Source organism: Vanessa cardui, chromosome 13 (genome assembly GCF_905220365.1).
Source record: "Vanessa cardui chromosome 13, ilVanCard2.1, whole genome shotgun sequence".
NCBI classification, from domain to species: domain Eukaryota; kingdom Metazoa; phylum Arthropoda; class Insecta; order Lepidoptera; family Nymphalidae; genus Vanessa; species Vanessa cardui.
This window is the reverse complement of record NC_061135.1, coordinates 6,037,537-6,056,602: the sequence shown is the minus strand read 5'-3', so window position 1 is coordinate 6,056,602 and position 19,066 is coordinate 6,037,537. Positions and strand designations below refer to the sequence as shown.

At 37.0% G+C, this 19,066-nt stretch overlaps 3 protein-coding genes across 3 annotated transcripts; 1 reads left to right on the top strand and 2 right to left on the bottom strand.

Moving 5' to 3' along the window:
* Window positions 1–13: 13 nt before the first annotated feature.
* LOC124534560 lies at window positions 14–11,852 on the bottom strand. The gene is made up of 4 exons (XM_047110468.1): window positions 11,351–11,852; window positions 11,037–11,229; window positions 1,095–1,215; window positions 14–622 (listed from the first exon to the last, which is right to left on the bottom strand). Exons 1-4 carry the CDS (start codon window positions 11,427–11,429, stop codon window positions 14–16), a joined length of 1,002 nt encoding a protein of 333 aa, XP_046966424.1. The 5' UTR covers window positions 11,430–11,852.
* A 163-nt stretch (window positions 11,853–12,015) lies between these two features.
* LOC124534766 (DET1 homolog) lies at window positions 12,016–15,711 on the bottom strand. Its single transcript, XM_047110777.1, has 5 exons — window positions 15,183–15,711; window positions 14,707–14,832; window positions 13,385–13,608; window positions 12,395–13,297; window positions 12,016–12,319 (listed from the first exon to the last, which is right to left on the bottom strand). The coding sequence occupies exons 1-5, from the start codon at window positions 15,501–15,503 to the stop codon at window positions 12,127–12,129; spliced, it is 1,767 nt and encodes a 588-aa protein (XP_046966733.1). The 5' UTR covers window positions 15,504–15,711; the 3' UTR covers window positions 12,016–12,126.
* A 1,210-nt stretch (window positions 15,712–16,921) lies between these two features.
* On the top strand, window positions 16,922–19,058 carry LOC124534811 (cyclin-dependent kinase 7). Its single transcript, XM_047110830.1, has 7 exons — window positions 16,922–17,189; window positions 17,276–17,444; window positions 17,638–17,772; window positions 17,910–18,075; window positions 18,173–18,350; window positions 18,425–18,597; window positions 18,675–19,058. The coding sequence occupies exons 1-7, from the start codon at window positions 17,136–17,138 to the stop codon at window positions 18,814–18,816; spliced, it is 1,017 nt and encodes a 338-aa protein (XP_046966786.1). The 5' UTR covers window positions 16,922–17,135; the 3' UTR covers window positions 18,817–19,058.
* Window positions 19,059–19,066: the final 8 nt, after the last annotated feature.

The window sequence follows — 19,066 nt, the reverse complement described above, 5'->3', positions numbered from 1 at the left end:
CATCGTGTTTTATTCATTGACTGTCAGTTTCCGTCATACTTGAGCACGCGCAGTCGTCCGACATCACAAAGCTATAACGGGGCTCCGGGGCGCTCGACGCCGACGTGGAGCTCGCTCGGGCGCTCCACCTGGCAGGGCTCCACACCTCGGCCGGGACATCGCTCCTCGCCCCCCGCGCCGTCTGCGTGTCGCGACCCTCGAGCGCCACGTGGCCGCTGGCCTGGTCCGCATAAGTCGTCACCAGTTTATCTGACGTTTGTTTAACATCATCGTTACATTTGCAAATATGACTTTGACGTTTGTTTTTTTTACATTTGCCTTTCCGTTTTGTACTTTTATGTATTTCTTTACTCTTAACGCTACGCTGACTCGACGTACTTTTGACGCTGTCGACGGACATGGAACTGACACTTCCTCGACACACACATCTTCGACTGATTTCTTTTTCTACTCTAAAACTTACTTTACATGGACACTTAGTTACTCCGTCGTACGATATTTCGTAGTTAGCTGGGGGTTTACTAGTTTGGACAAACGTACTATTTTGCGTAGGCCTCTTTGGGCGTAAACTGGGGTAAAAGTACATGATATCTGTTGTCGATGTTGCGCTATCGTTGTGGAACTGTAATAAAATATATTTTTTTGTTTAAGATGAAGAAATATTACCCGTTTTGATTAGGTGTTATGATTTATGTTGATTTAACAACGTTGTTGGGGAAAAGGCAATTATTTATGTCATATTAGTGTTGAATTAAATTAAAGCCACGAAAAGCAGATTCTACCGAGAAGAATCGACAAAAAACGGAAAGTTCAATAAAATGCATCATAGAAACCAATAAATACTATGTCCACGCATTTTTTATGTACTTTGCAAAGCCGGAAGCTAGTTCTAGATCTAGATGTTATTAGTTTACCCTTTCTCATCGTGTCTATACAATGATTGTCACTCATGATTGTTTATTTAGAAAAGTTCTATATTATTGTAGGTATACATAATATTACTGTAAACTTATTGTGAATAAGCTGCAAGTATACTCACTTTACTGTAAACATTCCCAAGGAAGTCTCTAGCTAAAAGATTATGTTAAACAAACCTTTTGATAATATTCAGCTTGGCTTATTGGAACGTTTGCACTATAATTAGGAAGAAACGGTTGTGTCGACAGATAATTTCCGTACAGATTTGGCGACTGATTGCTGAAACCTGTTGGTATCCTAAAAAATGTTTCACAACTGTTAATCGTTAAACCATCCTGTGTCTTAAATGATATTGTAGTTATGAATGCTCTTTCCATGTTTGATTATTCATAAAAAAACTCCTTATATTATCATAATGTTATAAAACATCGCCAGTCTGTAAAATTTTAAAATCATCTAAATAGTTAAAACTATTTCTGACACTATGGGCTATGTCGCATGTTTGATGATGTTGATTTTACTTTCATTCATAATCCAATAGGACGACAAAACTCCTACGACCGAAAATAGTGCAGGTGCATGACTAATATCTTTACGTGCATTCCGGGGAAACGGGAAACACGAACTTCTAAGGTCTTGGTGAAGATTGAAAAATTAAAACCTAAAATTATATTGGCTCATTGGATCCGGAATTGAACCCAGGATCTTGAGATATGTACTCCCATAAGTTATGACTGGATGAACCAGATGAATGAAAAAATATAAAGCGCTGTTTGGTAATTAGACGTATTCCCGTTAGGTGGCAATAGGGTAACTACTTGTGATAATTTTAACCCCTATGTGCATAACGCAAATGTCTAAATGCATACTTACACCTATATAATTATAATGCTTACAGTCCACAACAAATGCATAAGCGACTATAGTTATAATAAATACGGCTTTATTATAGTAGGAATACAGTTTAAAATAGATTAAGCGTTTTAAAATATTTAGAAAATATTGTATTAAAAATCTAGTAACCAATTAAACCTTGTTGAGTACACACGTCTATTACCTATAGAAAAATACTGCCATAGAAAAAACGACCTTACCGCTTCAAACACAAACGTGAACCATTTGAGTTATCGGGTTTATTAGTTATTTTTCAAAATACGCGAAAAATGCAACTTCAAAAATTTATTTAAAAATAGCTATAAATTAAAATCAATTCATTTTTTTCTGATTTATAAAAACGATTAAACACTGAAAAATTTTCAATATTTAAACAATAATTACACTTGTCAACAAAAAAACAATTTTTGCATGTAACATGAAAACTTTTGTCTAGTAATGTTTAGGAGAATGATAAGGATACTTGAAATAAAATTAAAATGTGTTAGCGACATCCGGTCACTGCAGTCCCAACATGAAGCATACAGCATAAATATAATTATTCTTGTGTTAAATATTAATTAAATAATTTAAGATACTTAAAGTGGGTAAATGTTTATTAAAATCAATCATAAAACTAATTAATGTTATTATATAGATTTTGTTTATCAAATATTGTGAGGGTAGTAGTAACTTATTCTCTGGGTGGGAGGATTATCAAAAGTTATATAAGTTATTACAAATTAGATGGAGTTGAGTTCAATTTGTTCATGGAGTGCTTACTAAGTAGAAACGCTGTAACTATAATTATAGTGTAATAAAAGTAATAGAAGTTTGTGTGGACTGTTTTATTGGAAAAAGTACTTAAAGTGAACAGTGAGAAGTGCCATTTCTTAACAAATGCTTCAAATACTAAGAGTTTTTTTGTAATACCATTTTATAACATTTTAGAAATTTTGAATTTTTATGAACAAAAAAAGTTATTTCGATTTATTGGTACATTAATATGAATTTAGTTTTATGATTTTCGTCTGTATTTTGCTAAAGGAATGTCGCGTTTTAATGTCCAACAGTAATCCGCTATATCGTTTTTCTATGGTAGAAATGTCTTGATGGGTCTTTCACCGTGTTCATGACTGCGGCGGCGCCCAAATTTGCAGGAAAGAAGTTTAAATGTCAATGTAAAAAATGTATTTTCAATGACATATTACAGCCTAAAGCCTTATACGTAGATAAAAGCTCCGCGATAACACATTTAATGTCACTTGATCGGCGGTTTTCTAGAAAATTGGATGTTACTTTCATGAAAGATTCCCAAGCTGATTTTTCTAAATGACTAAGCTTTTTTTTAAATATATAATCTTTTATTAATTGCCTAATTTGGGGGCTAACAAATATGCCCTCTTTAATTTTTGGTCCACACAGCTTAGGGTTTTTTCTTTAAAATATCAAAAGCTGTCGCCACTCTTAGCCATAGCTTTTACGAAGCTCTTCGTAAGCCCAAGCTTTATGTTGTAAGGGTGGTAAAAATGTAACACATGTAACACAACAGATGTGTGGAACCCACGACTTGTCTTGTCCGATGGCAAAACCAAAATACTGTTCATATAACTTAGTTACTAATGGTGTGAAATTCCTTCGCTGAGTTTTGAAAGTAATGTTACTACAAATGTAACAAAACTTGTCAGGAACATTTTTACACTTTCTTGACATTATTTAAGAATCACTCAACCAAAAAAACAGAAAAACATACTACGCTCTCCAAAGAAACAAATTCTCTGAATGCGAAATTAAAACCAATGGGAATGCTCGGACATACACCAAACGGACGCCCGTTCGGGAAAGGCGTCAGGTTTATCCCAAAGTCGGACCAGGAGTTCCGGTTAATCCAACGGTACTTGACCCAGCTGGAGAATACAGTCGGAATCTCCTGGTTCTGCTACTCGCTCCCGGCAGAGAGGAGCATCAAGGTAGCAATACGCGGCCTACCGGCAAACACCGAGCCAGCACTAGTCGAGGCAGAGCTCCGAGAGCTTGGTTATGTCCCGGAGTATGTGCGGACGATTCCTGCGCGACCTGGCAGACCAGGCTGCCTCCTGTTTGCGCAACTGCAACGGACACCAGACCTCATCCCGGGAATATACGAAGTGAATGAACTTCTATGCATGCCCGGGATCACCATCGAAGCATGGCGTGGCCGTAAGGGGCCCGCGCAATGCCACCGCTGTCAGCAGTTCCGGCATTCATCACATAACTGCCACAGACCTATTGCCTGTGTGCGCTGTGGAGAGAACCATGCGGCCAGGGACTGTCAGCGCCCCTTGGAGGAAACCCCGACATGCGCCAACTGTGGCGGCGCGCACACGGCAAATAACTCCTCCTGCCCAATATTCCATAAGGAAGCGAAGAACCGCCGAGTTGGAACCGTTGTACGTACCACAGCTGCGCGCGCTCCCTCAGCCCCTGTCCCCTCAGCCTCCACTCCTGCAGAGGTCAACGCGCCGGGTTCGCTCATGGCAGCAGCAAACCAGCCACAACAGCAACCGAGCCAAAAGCGCCGTCGTAAGCGCGCTAAGCGCACTCGACAAGATTCACGGCCTGAGGCCGTGCCTCCTCCAGCACCCCCAACCTCAAAAGAAACAGTGACGGCAACATCAGTGTCGCCTAACATACCGTCCAAGCGCACCGTGGTCGCTGCCCCTGTTACGGGGACGAAGGCGAAGCGGGTGGCTCCTATGGACCCAAGACTGACCAATATCATCGGCACCCTTAATCAGGTTCTGGTGGCCATCCAGGAGCAGCGTGATCCGATTCCGCTGATCCTAAAATGCATAATGGAGCTCTGTTATGGATGAGCTCCGTATTGCATTCTGGAATGCCGACGGGCTTTCATCACAAAAAGCCCAGCTCTTTAAAACTCTGCTTGCCCAGCGTCGAGTGGACATCGGCCTGATTAGCGAGAGTCACCTTAGACCAGTAGACAAGTTGAAGGTTTCCGGACACTACGTCTACCGGGAGGACCACGCCTCGCCGACCGGAACTGCTTATCGGGGTTTAGCAGTCTTGGTCCGTCGAAAAATCATTCACCAACTCCTGCCAGTACAACAACTGCAGTCGTCGTACGCCCTGGGCGTGGAGATATGCATCGATCGCCAGCCCTTCCGCGTGTTCGCCTTCTACAAGCCTCCGAATAACCGACTCGCAGTAGCTGACGTCCACACTCTGTTGAACTCGCCGCTGCCCACGGTAATTGCTGGAGACTTCAACGCGAAACACGCGGCGTGGAATTCAAGCACAGTGAGTCCGGATGGCAGACGCCTCCTGGATGATGCAGACCGCCACGGCTATTATGTGTTAGGACCAGAGGTACCGACGCGCTACCCGTACTGCGCAGCCCACATGCCAGACGTCATCGACATTGCGATCACCCGCGGATTGCCCGCCGCACCGTCGATCGATGTAATGGATGACCACCTCATTTCCGACCACCAAACAGTCCTCTTAACATTGAATACCACGCCGATGACAGCAAGACCACCTTCTCCAAAACATCGCCAGGACTGGCGACTCTTCGCCGAATACCTGACTAAGCACTCGCCGTCCTACAGAGTTGAGTCGCCAACGGACGAATCCAGAGTTGATGCTTCAACCTCATGTAGACAACCCCAGCTACCCCTACATCAGAGCGATGTTAGAGGAGAAAAGGAAGCTACGCAGGAACTGGCAAAACCAGCGATGTCCAGCGATGAAGACGCTACTCAATGCTCTGGCTCTCAGGATCTCGGAAGCACTGGAAACTGTTGCAAACGAGTCTTGGCAAATTACCATCGAACAAGCTGGCGAAGACTGGAACGGTATCCACCGCCTTTGCCGACGTCTCTCCAGGAAGCTACCCCCGATTAGGCCCCTAATGGCCAGTGACGGTACCCCTCGTTACCGTGCTGAGGACCGAGCTGAGATTTTTGCAGATTTCCTGGAGACGCAGTTCAAACCGAACCCGACCACAGATGTACAGCATGTTGAAGCCATCGAGCGACACGTAAAAGCATACCTCGAATCATCGATAGCACCAGTCGAAGACCCCGTCGTGTTTTCTCCTGGACAAATCCAACGGATGATTCGGCGAACAAAACTGCGTAAAGCGCCTGGCCCTGATCGAGTCACCAATGAAGCCCTGCGGCACTTACCCCCGCGAACAATAGCAACTCTAACGCGACTTATTAATAGCATCCTTCGCATCGGGCACTTTCCATCATCGTGGAAACTCGGTCGAGTTATCCTGGTTCCCAAGCAGGGGAAGAACATAATGCTTCCCGGGAGCTATCGTCCCATCACGCTGCTGTCATCGACTTCGAAAGTCTTCGAGAAACTACTTCTACTGCACATCACGCCCCACCTCCAACCACGCGACGAACAGTTCGGTTTCCGAGCCGAGCACTCCACCACGCTGCAAGTCTCAAGGGTTCTGCACCATCTCGCTGTCGCCTATAACAAACGAGAGCACTCCGTTGCAGTATTCCTGGATATGGAGAAAGCGTTCGACCGTGTCTGGCACTCCGGACTCATATACAAACTGTCCACATCTGCTACTCCCCGTCGAGTAGTTAAGACTGTGGCCAGCTTCCTCCAAGACAGGCGCTTTCAAGTGGCAGTTGAAGACGTACTGTCTACGGAACGTCCCATCCAAGCCGGAGTGCCCCAGGGAAGCTGCTTGTCACCCATCTGCTACAGCAGATACACGGATGACATTCCAGTTGCGGATGGTGCCATCTTAGCACTGTACGCTGACGACGCCGCATTTGTAACCACGTCGTTGAATGCCTCGCACGCGGCGACCAAAATGCAGCGAGCACTAGATGCACTTCCCCCCTGGATGGAGCGTTGGAGGCTTAAGGTCAACGTTGCAAAGACCCAGGCGCTACATATAGGGCGGTCACTAGCCCCGCGACTAATGGTGTCGCTCCAGGGAGAATCGGTCGAGTGGTCTCCGTCTGCAAAGTATCTAGGAGTGACCACCGACAAGAAGCTCTCAATGCGTCACCATGTTAAGAACGTGGTAACGCAGACGCGAGCGGCTAGAACCCCCTTCTGGCGTCTCACCTGCCGCTCCGTGTGAAGCTGTGCTTATATAAAGCGTACGTCCGCACGCGACTCACCTACGCGGCCCCAGCGTGGTTCGCACTGACCAGCGAAACAAGCCGCAAGTCTTTGCGGGCCCAACAGTTGCTAGCGCTGCGCACCATCACTGGAGCGCCCCGCTACGTGAGAAACGCAGTGATAGCCAGAGATCTGCATGTGGAGAGCCTAGATGACCACGTTCGCCGCCTCAGTTCTTGTATGTTCGCGAGGGCCGACGGAGCGCGATCCCAGCATCTCCAGGGTATTGCGCCATACCATCGGCGACCACCGGACCCAAGAGGATTACCACGCGACCTCACTCGACCATGACCGCTTCGTCGTCGCCGGCTGACGGGCGTTCGCCGGGATCCACCGACGAACTCGACCTCGCTGCGCGACGGGAGAAGCCATCACATGGACATACCACAGTGGGATCCGCCACAGGTTGCCGATTGCCAAGGCTTGATCGCCCTGTGGCGTGACCCCCCCCCGGATCGAACACCATGGATTGCAATCCACCCAGTGACCCGGCTGTAGTTGCAGTCGGCGTTGCCACCACTGTAGGGAGCCATCGCCCCGACCAGTTACCCCGGGGCCTATGCGGGCCTGCGTGGATATCTCACCGTTGAGGACACACATGAAGAGGAACGAGTAACGTCTTTATCTGCTTTATCACATACTGACAGCCAAATAATTTTAGATCAATTTTCTAGTTTAACAAGAATGTTGAGGGTTGTTTCTTATTGTAGAAGATTTCTAAATGTAAACTACCAAAAGGTGAACGTCAAATATATACTAAATTTATTACTAAAAAGGAAATTAATGAAACTTTAGAACAATTTGTGAAGCAAGTTCAAGGGATAGAATTTAAAGACGAGATAAAGCAAATAAAATCGCATGGCTGTGTTCTTAAAAGGAATAAACTTCGCAATCTTTGTCCCATTTTAGATCAAAATGGGATTTTAAGGGTCAGCGGACGTATCCAGTCAAAATTAAATTATGATACCAGACATCCTATAATATTGCCTGCTAAGAGTCATCTTAGCAAGTTAATAATTTTAGACGCTCATTATAAAACTATGCATGGAGGACCTCAAGTAGTGCTAAATTATTTGAGGTCAAAATATTGGATACTGCGAGCAAAAGATCAAGCAAAAAAGCTTTATCGAGAATGTGTCACCTGCATCAGATATTCAAAGAATAATACGACACAATTAATGGGTCAATTACCAAGTGTAAGAGTAAAACCCAGTAAACCTTTTAGATCAACTGGTGTAGACTATGCTGGACCCATTAATATTCGATTTTCACCAGGAAGAGGCTCAAAATCCTATAAGGGATACATCTGCCTGTTCATCTGCATGACAACTCGTGCAATCCATTTGGAAGCTGTCACAGATATGACAACCAAAGGGTTTATCGCCGCCTTTAGAAGATTTACTTCCAGAAGAGGCCATTGTCAAGATATATATAGTGACAATGGCACTAACTTCGTGGGAGCAGACAAACAACTCCGAGACATGTTCAATAGTGCGAAATCGAGCTTTGCAGGTGAGATCGCAGAGTTGCTAACGTTAGAACGTACTACCTGGCATTTCATACCTCCTCATGCACCTAACTTTGGGGGTTTGTGGGAGGCAGGAATCCGTTCTACAAAGAGACATCTTCAGAGGGTGATAAAGGATGTTACATTAACGTATGAAGAGCTAGCTACGGTGTTGACATGACAGTGCTTAGTGACGACCCCAATGATCCTCTCCCTCTGACACCTGGTCACTTCTTGGTTGGAGAACCGTTATTGAACCTAGCTGACGAGAATTACATGCAGGGTAATATTACTAGTCTGGATAGATGGAGGTTAACACAAAAAATGGTCAACGATTTCTGGAACAGATGGTCTAAAGAATATCTTGTAAATCACAATCAATGCTATAAATGGAATACAAAACACGTTGAACCAGAAATCGGTGATATTGTGATTTTGAGAGAAGATAATATTCCTCCTAGTAAATGGATATTAGGTAAAATAATACAAAAACATGTTGGTTCCGATGATATCGCACGTGTTGTATCGGTTAAATGTAAAACTGGCGTATATAAGAGGCCTGTGAGTAAAATTTGTATTTTGACGAAGCAAAATAGTGAGTCTTAATTTAATAATTGTATAAACGTAACATCATGAGAGAATTGTAAAATAAAAATAAATAAAGGATAACTATGTTCTTAAATATTAAGAAGTTACAATTTATTACTTTATTGTATAGAATTTATAAAAAACAAAAAAAATCGTAAAATATTATATAAAATATAGTTAGTTCTGCTCTCTTAGTTTCTTTTTTGTTTTAATTATTTTCTTAATGTTATATTTGATTTGTTTGTTTTTTTAAAAGACTGCGTCCTTTGGCTGGCGGAATGTCTAAATGCATACTTACACCTATATAATTATAATGCTTACAGTCCACAACAAATGCATAAGCGACTATAGTTATAATAAATACGGCTTTATTATAGTAGGAATACAGTTTAAAATAGATTAAGCGTTTTAAAATATTTAGAAAATATTGTATTAAAAATCTAGTAACCAATTAAACCTTGTTGAGTACACACGTCTTTTACTTATAGAAAAATACTGCCATAGAAAAAACGACCTTACCGCTTCAAACACAAACGTGAACCATTTGAGTTATCGGGTTGAAAATTTGAAACATGAAAACTTTTGTCTAGTAATGTTTAGGAGGTTAATGATAAGGATACTTGAAATAAAATTAAAATGCTTCAAATACGAAGAGTTTTTTTGTAATACCATTTTATAACATTTTAGAAATTTTGAATTTTTATGAACAAAAAAAGTTATTTCGATTTATTGGTACATTAATATGAATTTAGTTTTATGATTTTCGTCTGTATTTTGCTAAAGGAATGTCGCGTTTTAATGTCCAACAGTAATCCGCTATATCGTTTTTCTATGGTAGAAATGTCTTGATGGGTCTTTCACCGTGTTCATGACTGCGGCGGCGCCCAAATTTGCAGGAAAGAAGTTTAAATGTCAATGTAAAAAATGTATTTTCAATGACATATTACAGCCTAAAGCCTTATACGTAGATAAAAGCTCCGCGATAACACATTTAATGTCACTTGATCGGCGGTTTTCTAGAAAATTGGATGTTACTTTCATGAAAGATTCCCAAGCTGATTTTTCTAAATGACTAAGCTTTTTTTTAAATATATAATCTTTTATTAATTGCCTAATTTGGGGGCTAACAAATATGCCCTCTTTAATTTTTGGTCCACACAGCTTAGGGTTTTTTCTTTAAAATATCAAAAGCCGTCGCCACTCTTAGCCATAGCTTTTACGAAGCTCTTCGTAAGCCCAAGCTTTATGTGTAAGGGTGGTAAAAATGTAACACATGTAACACAACAGATGTGTGGAACCCACGACTTGTCTTGTCCGATGGCAAAACCAAAATACTGTTCATATAACTTAGTTACTAATGGTGTGAAATTCCTTCGCTGAGTTTTGAAAGTAATGTTCTATATATATAATTACTACAAATGTAACAAAACTTGTCAGGAACATTTTTACACTTTCTTGACATTATTTAAGAATCACTCAACCAAAAAAACAGAAAAACATACTACGCTCTCCAAAGAAACAAATTCTCTGAATGCGAAATTAAAACCAAAGCGGTTAAATTTTTATTTTGTGGATAGTAGCTGTAACACGAAAACTATATGTGATGGAATCAAAATAAATATGGTTATAAAATGAGAGCAAATTTCTTGTTACAAAATTTTTTTGACCAGTGTTATTGGTCAAGATTATAAAATGCGAGACGGAAAATGATATTATTTTAAACAATTTTCGTTCCTCAAAAATGACTCAAAGACAAAAAAAACCTTATGAAACTTGTTTTGCAGATTATTTTAAAACATAACCTATTTTTTATCTTTCCGAAAATGTATAAAAACTAGGAATTTATTTCAACAGAAATAAAATGATCAGAATGGACGCTCGAAGTAGCAATAACGCCAATGACCCTGTATAACTAAAGTCATACATAGATAAGTAAATACTATGGACTCGAATTAAATAAATAATATCGGCATAAGAAACAAATATCACTTACGGGAGAGAGACGCTTTTTACAAACCAATATTCAGGGTTTAAATTTTTGTGAAAATTATCAACATTCGGAATATTATATTGATGTGGTGTCCAACGATCGTATCTGATCGTAGGTATAAAGTACATCTGCGTGCTCCCATCTGGAATGTATATGGAGGTAACTTCACCCTCCCCTATCGCTCGAGATGGAAATGCTAAAAGAAATCACATAACATAAAGTTTTCAAATTTGTAATTTATGGTGACTGTTTGACGAATAGCACATATCTTCAAAGATTTTCTAACTATTTCAGTGAAAACGCACCCTGATACTTACTGGTTTGTTGATAGTAAACATTGTTAGGAATAGGAACGCTTTCAAACGCAACTTGTCCGAACGGCTGATTCCACTGCATTTTATTGTCTCAATTTAATAAGTTACCGTTTTTAGATGTCTGAATCATGATGTTAAATTTATTTATAATTTTTGTAACAATTTAAGTATGTTGATCCCATGATTTGTTTTTGTAACTGATGACAGACGTCAATACTTATATATATTCATTTTTAATTTAATTAAGAAACTTAGTTATGTAAACTCTTTGAACACTGTAGTGTTAAGATTAAAGATTATAACAAAACTAAGCTATGTAACCCGAATCACATTTTACGCTAGTATGATTGGTATATTATTTTAGAATTATATTAGGCGTACAATATTTAATTGTTTCGATACCCGTTGTTTGTTAATATAAGACATCACATAATAAACTTCTAAAATTATCAGTGTTACTTTACTATATTGGCCAAGTATTGTATACAAACCTTCCACTCGAATAACTCTATCTAGTAAAAAAACTGCATCAAAATCCGTTGCATAATTGTAAAGATATAATTATACATAGGGACAGACAGTAGTAAGCGACTTAGTTTTATATCATGTAATGATTAATCCTATCAGATAATGCATCCATAAAATAAAGAATAAATAAATGAGAAAACTTGTATTTATAAAATTGTATAATTTAATATTTATGCATATAAAAATTAACGCTTTCGATTATACATCAGTAGTTTTTTTAGTAGTACAACAGCTTGTAAATATCACGGTAGTCAGCTAAAGACTGCATTTCTGATGTGAAAATTGACAATATATTCAGAATTGGTACGTTGAACGCTTATGGCGAATGGGTCCGTGGGGTGAAAAGTAAACGCTACAAGCCGCCGCGCACTCGCCGGTACCGACTGACCCAAAACTCCTGCGTAAATCTTAAACTTCAAAAGTCCAGAATCTCGAGCATAAAAGCTGAAAAAAAAACACAATTGAGAAACGAATACTTTACTGATATAGTACTGATCACGATGACACTAAAACACGTACCGTATCGGATACTCTCCATAAGCCTTGGGTCTCTCCATAACTGACACCCATTTGTCGTCGTAACTAAAGAGACCCAAGTCTAAATATGGCGATCCGCTATAGGACTGAGCACTAATAGGCAGCTGCGCCAGGATTCGTTTCGTGGCCTCGGTGCGGCCGCCATAGATCGCCCGCACTATTGTCTGCTTGAATCTTTGTTGCGTCAGCCGAGCGTACAAGTTATTGGAGGGAGAACAAGTGAACTGCGAGTCTGCGCATAGTCTAGCATTTCTGAAGCAGTCGCAATAATTTTCAAATAACTGCAGCAATCCCTCTGATGTATTTTCATACACCTCTAATATTTTACTCTCACTTATATTATATATTACGAAAAAAGACGATTGACTATTCGGTTCTGCGACCCTCAATGTCACTACCTCTTCGCTTGCATATTTAATAAAAAGATGATCTTCATCTAACAATTGCATTTTCCACATTCTTAAACTTTTAAACATATCAAAATATTTATAAAACTTTCTCAATTCCAAAGGATCTTTTGTTTCATCACTTATGGACTTTGCCCTTTTAAAAAGAAATACAAGGAGTCTGTGCTTCAAACTATTTATAGTTTCTTCGTAAAATGGCCTTTCATTAGTCATTGGTGCAAATACAGAGCTAACAGTATATGGATCGTCGTCGTAGCAGAAACGTCCTATTTTTCTGATCTCAACAAGCATTCCATCGACGATGTGGAACAGGTGTATTGTCTGGTGCTGAACAGACAATACGGCTAAAACTTCCTTGTATAAATAAATGCCTTGATTGTGTGAGAGATAGATTTTGTCAGTTCTAAAATGTTTCGTATCACAGAGCTTGCCGTGATGTAAGTCAACTAAATGTAGTGAATAATCTTCAAGTGCAGATCTGGGAAGCAACGTTTAAATTTAAAAAAAAAACGAACAAAATAATACAAATTTATAACCAAAAACAATGATATTGATCATTATATACCTAATAGTAGGAGTAACCGCTTCATTATTGCTGTGTATATTATAAAAGTGTGGCCGTAGGTCATCGGGAATGTGCGCTGCGGAGCCAACAATGACATATCTTCCATCTTCAGTAAATAGACTACATTCTCTGTTTAGCTGTTGCTCCATGAAAGGAAGTTGACCGGAATTTCGTTCTGCTCTAGAAACTAGTCTTTGCTGGCAAACATTAACAGTGAATTTTGGCTGAAAGATAATATATACAACATAAAATAAATCAATCACATACTTTTTTTTTTCATCCGAACATTATAATGCTTTATAGGTAACAAATTTAAAATGTCTAACCTATAGACTTTGACAACGTTACTACTTTATGAATTATCATTTCAGGAATAGTAGTCAGACAGACAAGAAATACTTCTAGATTTTAAAAAAGTAAATTAAATTATACTATGTCAGTTTCAATTACGACACATAATAGGTTATTTTTCTCGCTGTAAAAACGATCAACGCGTATCCCCAAAGTGAACGTGTGAGCGTATGTTTCGCCGGTGCGCTCCTGCCAGTGTGGTATACCTACTAATAAACCAGCGGTACCTTCTCCGTCTATCAGGGGGCGCCACAGGATGGGTTTTGCATGTTACTGTGACACCCTGACAAACATACCTGAAGGGTATGTGTTATCAGTACCCCATAAACTAATCAAGAATTAAGTGAGATACTATATCTAACCATATAACCCCATGTCTTTAATCTTAAGACTAAACTTCAATCAACAAAGTGGAAAGTAACTCACAGATAAACTCAAAAAAGTAGGTTTGTGAAAGATTTAAGGTACCTAATTGATATAATAGAGTGCATACAAAAGGCTCTTACTATAAAGGCCAAATTAAGAGATTATGATTTGTACCACTATTTCACTTCCTAGTGAAATAAAGCAGTACTCAGAGTCAGTAATGGCTTCCATCCAAAAAAATTTTTTTTTCATTCATCATTAATTAATCTTTTCTCACCAGAATTGGCTTCCAAACTAAGCAGAACTCAGGAACAAGATATTAGCAAAGACAGTAGCAACATTGCAGTAGCACCAATTAGAGACACAATAGATAGATATTTTTATAAAAGGAATTTCATGTATAACAGTGTAGTAAGTACAAGTGTTAGTGGATAAATTACTTAGTTGTTAGATCCTTACAAAGAAAAAAATAATTAAATAATTAGGGAACAAAAAGAAGCATTATTTATTTTAGAAAGTAAAGTTTTTGTTACGATTATAATCAAAATATATGTAAATATATAAATTAACAATTATAATGCAAAAATATTTGATCCTAAGCATACCTTAAAAAATCTATAGAATATATGAGTTCTTATTCTATGATGAGCATCAGCATCAGCATTTAACAAATCTGATGGGTATCCCGCCACAAGATCTCCAGCAGCTGATGCTCCCCTGTATTCATAAATCTGTAATGGAAGTTGAGTTTGGTGTTTATCATCATTTTAAAAAGTTCAAGAGCTACTTCAGTAATAATCATGTATGAACTAAATAAGATTATCATTCACATTCATCATTCCTTTACATTTTTTTTTTTTGTGTAAACAATATTTTAGTATTGCAATATAATGGATTTGGCTCTTGTCGCCGGCCTGGCAAAACTATGAAAATAAGGCACCATATTTATGCTAAATAAATTCATAAGCTTAAATTGGCAATGTACCTTTGCAGAAACATTTGAATAATCATAAAAAAATTGCTACAACTTCTAAAGTTACTTAAAATGCTTGTATTAGTCAAAAGTTTATGACATATTTACCTCTAGTGATGTTTGATCAGCCGAAAATGCTATGAAATGTTTTCCATCAGGGCTAAACTTTCTCAAAAAACATGGTGGTTTTTCTACGTTCACTATAGTCAAATTAGGAAAAACATTTTGATAAAATTCTCGAACTACATGAAAATGAGATCCAGGTTTGCGAGACCCATAAATTTCTCGATCCATAAGTCTAATAACAATATTCTGCGGTTTAATTTTTCTAGGCACGATCTTTTCAGTACAAAAAAATTCTTCATTGTCGAGAGTGCCCGGGGGTATATCTTCGTAAAAAACATTTTCAACGTTACTGCTTGTGTTCATTTTAAAGTATTTTAGAGCTATATTTAATTTCAATATGTTTAAGACATTACATTCTTAAAATTCGAATCAAGTCACATCAAACAATAATAAGTTACTTGTAAAATAACTTAATAAAGAGGTACTTTTAATACATCCATCGGTATATATATTATTAAATATTATTAAATTACGAAAACAAAAATAAGAATCTCTAGCACTATCATTAAATATCTTCAACTTTGACAAATGACAATAATGACATTGACAACAAGACACTTAAAATTTATAATTAATACAGAATCATAATTTTTCCCACGATAGTATATTAGTAGTATCTAAAGTTCTGTATATATCTTAAGTTTTTAAAGTTAAGGTATTTTTTGTTACTTTATATAGTAAGTAATAGGTACTTTATAAAATAACTACTTTAGTTTTTGCCTCGTCGTTCATCATGAAAAAACAAACTTAAAAATTTAATCATTTCAACCAGATATACTTTGATCAAGAAAATATATAGTGTATTTTCTTATGGTATATTATATCTTTGTTCATATCGTAAATATATAAATAAGTCTTGATTATGTTATAAATACACATATAATAAAAACTAACGTCTCTATATCATCAAATTTATTTGAAACATGTAACTTAGAAGTTAATTTATTTAGTCTTCGATAATTACTATACAGAGTATTTGAATTCTATATAGAGAAAATACTATTAGGATAACATCCTGTACAATTATATCTCAAAACTAGGTATGTTCATGTTAAAAACATCGATATTTTTTCGGTATAATATACAATAGTATAGTATGGATATTTTGCCTTATATCGTACGTAGTTTGATTATATTTAACTAATTTTACAATAATAAATACAATACCTTTAAAAATATCTAAACATGATACAAATGTATGTTTTGTATAAAGTATCTGAAAAATATCTCTAAATGTGTTAAATGTCGGTTAATTACCATACTCAGTGTTTGAGGTATATAATATATACGTCATTCAAAATTTCTAAATATATATTTTTATTAAATCTTCGCTAAGTTCAAATTTGGTAATTTATCTAAAAGTATATTATCACTATATCTCATTTAAATACTGAGAAAGAAGCGACAACCGACAAGTGAACGAACACAGATAGAGATCTTTTTTGTATAACATTAATATTTTGTGTCATAGCGTTCCAAGTTAACAAATGGTGCTTTTTTAATAATTCGGGATTTTACGTTTTATTTTTAGTCAAGTAAATAAACGAATTATTATGAATAAGAAATTAAATGTGCTTTTAATTTCTGACGATACACATCCTTTGGTATATTACGTATTGATGCCAAGATAACTCCATAATATCGTATTGAATATATCGATTTTTATTATGATATTATCGATATTGATATAGAATATCGATTTATATCGTCCTACAAAACTATTCAACAGTCAACAATAACCAATTACGTTAAACGTCAAATTTGAATTTCATGTGGCTGGATAAGGATAACTAACATAGTGGCAATTTTAATAAAGTGAATTATTAATATAATTTATACAATATGCGAGCTGTTTCTGTTAAATTAGTATTAATATGACATGGCATTACTAAAATACAATTAAATATACAAACGAGAATTAATTACAAGGGAGCAATGGAAGAGCAAACAACACGTTATGAGAAGATAGATTTCTTGGGAGAGGGTCAGGTACTTATTGACATTTTTATCTGTTATTAAATATAAATATTGTTAAGTTCTTAAACATGATTCGTTACAATAATCATTTATTTTAGTTTGCTACTGTATACAAAGCAAGAGATGTAAAAACTGACAAAATAGTTGCTGTAAAGAAAATTAAAATTGGCTCAAGACTAGAGGCTCAAGATGGTATTAACAGAACTGCTCTCAGAGAAATCAAATTGTTACAAGAGTTACAACATATTAACCTCATTGGACTTCTAGGTAAAATAAATGAAATTGCTTTTTCAATTTATGGTTCTGATTAAATTTGTAAACAACAAATTTAAAAAATGTATTGATGTATGTATTGATTTCTTGTACTGTAAGTTCAGTTATTTCTTCATAAAAATAAATTGTATATCATTATGGAACAATCCTGACTTGTTATAATAAAACATATTATGTTTATTTGTAGATGTATTTGGACAAAAATCAAATGTTTCATTGGTGTTTGACTTCATGGACACTGATTTAGAAATAATTGTTAAAGATAACAATATTGTACTTACTCCAGCCAATGTAAAAGCCTATATGATTATGACATTAAAAGGTAAGTAATTAAAACATTTGAATATTTTATTGTGACTAGTACATTAATGAGGTTCACTAATTATAAAAAAAAAAAAAAAATTCATTGGAGATCAATATATTTAATTTTTATTGAATACATTTTATTTAATCTTGTAGGTTTAGAATACTTGCATCAAAATTGGATTTTACACAGAGATTTGAAACCTAATAACCTTCTTATTAACAGAGAAGGAATTTTAAAAATAGGTGATTTTGGTCTGGCAAAAGCTTTTGGATCACCCACCAGAATAAATACACATCAGGTGGTCACAAGATGGTATAGGTAAAAGTATATTAATAACAAATATTAATATGATTGATTGTGTGTGTATATTTTTTTTCGTACTCATTATACATCAGGATAACATTTTTCTGTGTAGATCACCAGAACTGTTATTTGGAGCAAGGCAATATGGTACAGGTGTGGACATGTGGGCAGTGGGCTGTATACTAGCTGAATTATTGCTTAGAGTGCCATTCTTACCTGGAGAGTCTGACCTTGATCAGCTGTCTCGTATTTTTCAAGTATTTGGTACACCCACAGAAGAGACATGGCCTGTTAGTACTAATATAATTTGATTTATCTGTTATGATTTTTATACATTTAAACATAAAATTTTATTAATGTGTAGGGCATGAAGACTTTGACTGATTATGTTCAGTACAAACAGTTTCCCGCACAGCAATTGCGCCACATATTTAGTGCTGCATCAGATGATCTTATACAATTGCTGGAAAGCTTACTTGCATTGTATCCACCTCGCCGATGTGACTGTACGCAGGCATTACAAATGTCATACTTTAGGTAAATACTAGATATTAATAAGCCTGCATTAGTATTATTATTTTTGACAGGAAATTAATGTGATTTATTTATTTCAGTAATAAGCCAGCACCATCATTTGGACCAAAACTACCGATGCCTTCAAACATAACAAAGATAGAAACAGAAAAGCCATCACTTAAAAGGAAATTACTTGATAATATTGACGGAGGCTTACTTGCAAAAAAACTTCAATTTTAATATTTATCTTAACTAAATTTGTAATTAATGTAGGTATACCAAAATCATTAATTTCACACTAATAATGTTGGCATAATGACACTGCCAAGAATGCATAAGACAAAAGTGCAATTATAACAGAGTTATTGTTAATGAATTTTATAAATGGGACTGTGTTTTTGTGCATATATTTTAATGGGTGAGTACATAAAGCCGGACTTTGAACATCCAGCTGACTTTCATATGTTAAGATTTATTGTAGGACAAATGA

Coding starts and splice junctions, on each gene's coding strand:
- LOC124534560 (XM_047110468.1), bottom strand. CDS start 11,429: ATGCAGTGGAATCAGCCGTTCGGACAAGTTGCGTTTGAAAGCGTTCCT. Junction 11,230..11,350: donor TGTTTACTATCAACAAACCA/GTAAGTATCAGG, acceptor GATTTCTTTTAG/CATTTCCATCTCGAGCGATA. Junction 1,216..11,036: donor GTAAAAAGCGTCTCTCTCCC/GTAAGTGATATT, acceptor AACATTTTTTAG/GATACCAACAGGTTTCAGCA.
- LOC124534766 (XM_047110777.1), bottom strand. CDS start 15,503: ATGAACACAAGCAGTAACGTTGAAAATGTTTTTTACGAAGATATACCC. Junction 13,609..14,706: donor TATTCTATAGATTTTTTAAG/GTATGCTTAGGA, acceptor ATTATCTTTCAG/CCAAAATTCACTGTTAATGT. Junction 13,298..13,384: donor GCGGTTACTCCTACTATTAG/GTATATAATGAT, acceptor GTTGCTTCCCAG/ATCTGCACTTGAAGATTATT.
- LOC124534811 (XM_047110830.1), top strand. CDS start 17,136: ATGGAAGAGCAAACAACACGTTATGAGAAGATAGATTTCTTGGGAGAG. Junction 17,190..17,275: donor ATTTCTTGGGAGAGGGTCAG/GTACTTATTGAC, acceptor CATTTATTTTAG/TTTGCTACTGTATACAAAGC. Junction 18,598..18,674: donor TTACAAATGTCATACTTTAG/GTAAATACTAGA, acceptor TATTTATTTCAG/TAATAAGCCAGCACCATCAT.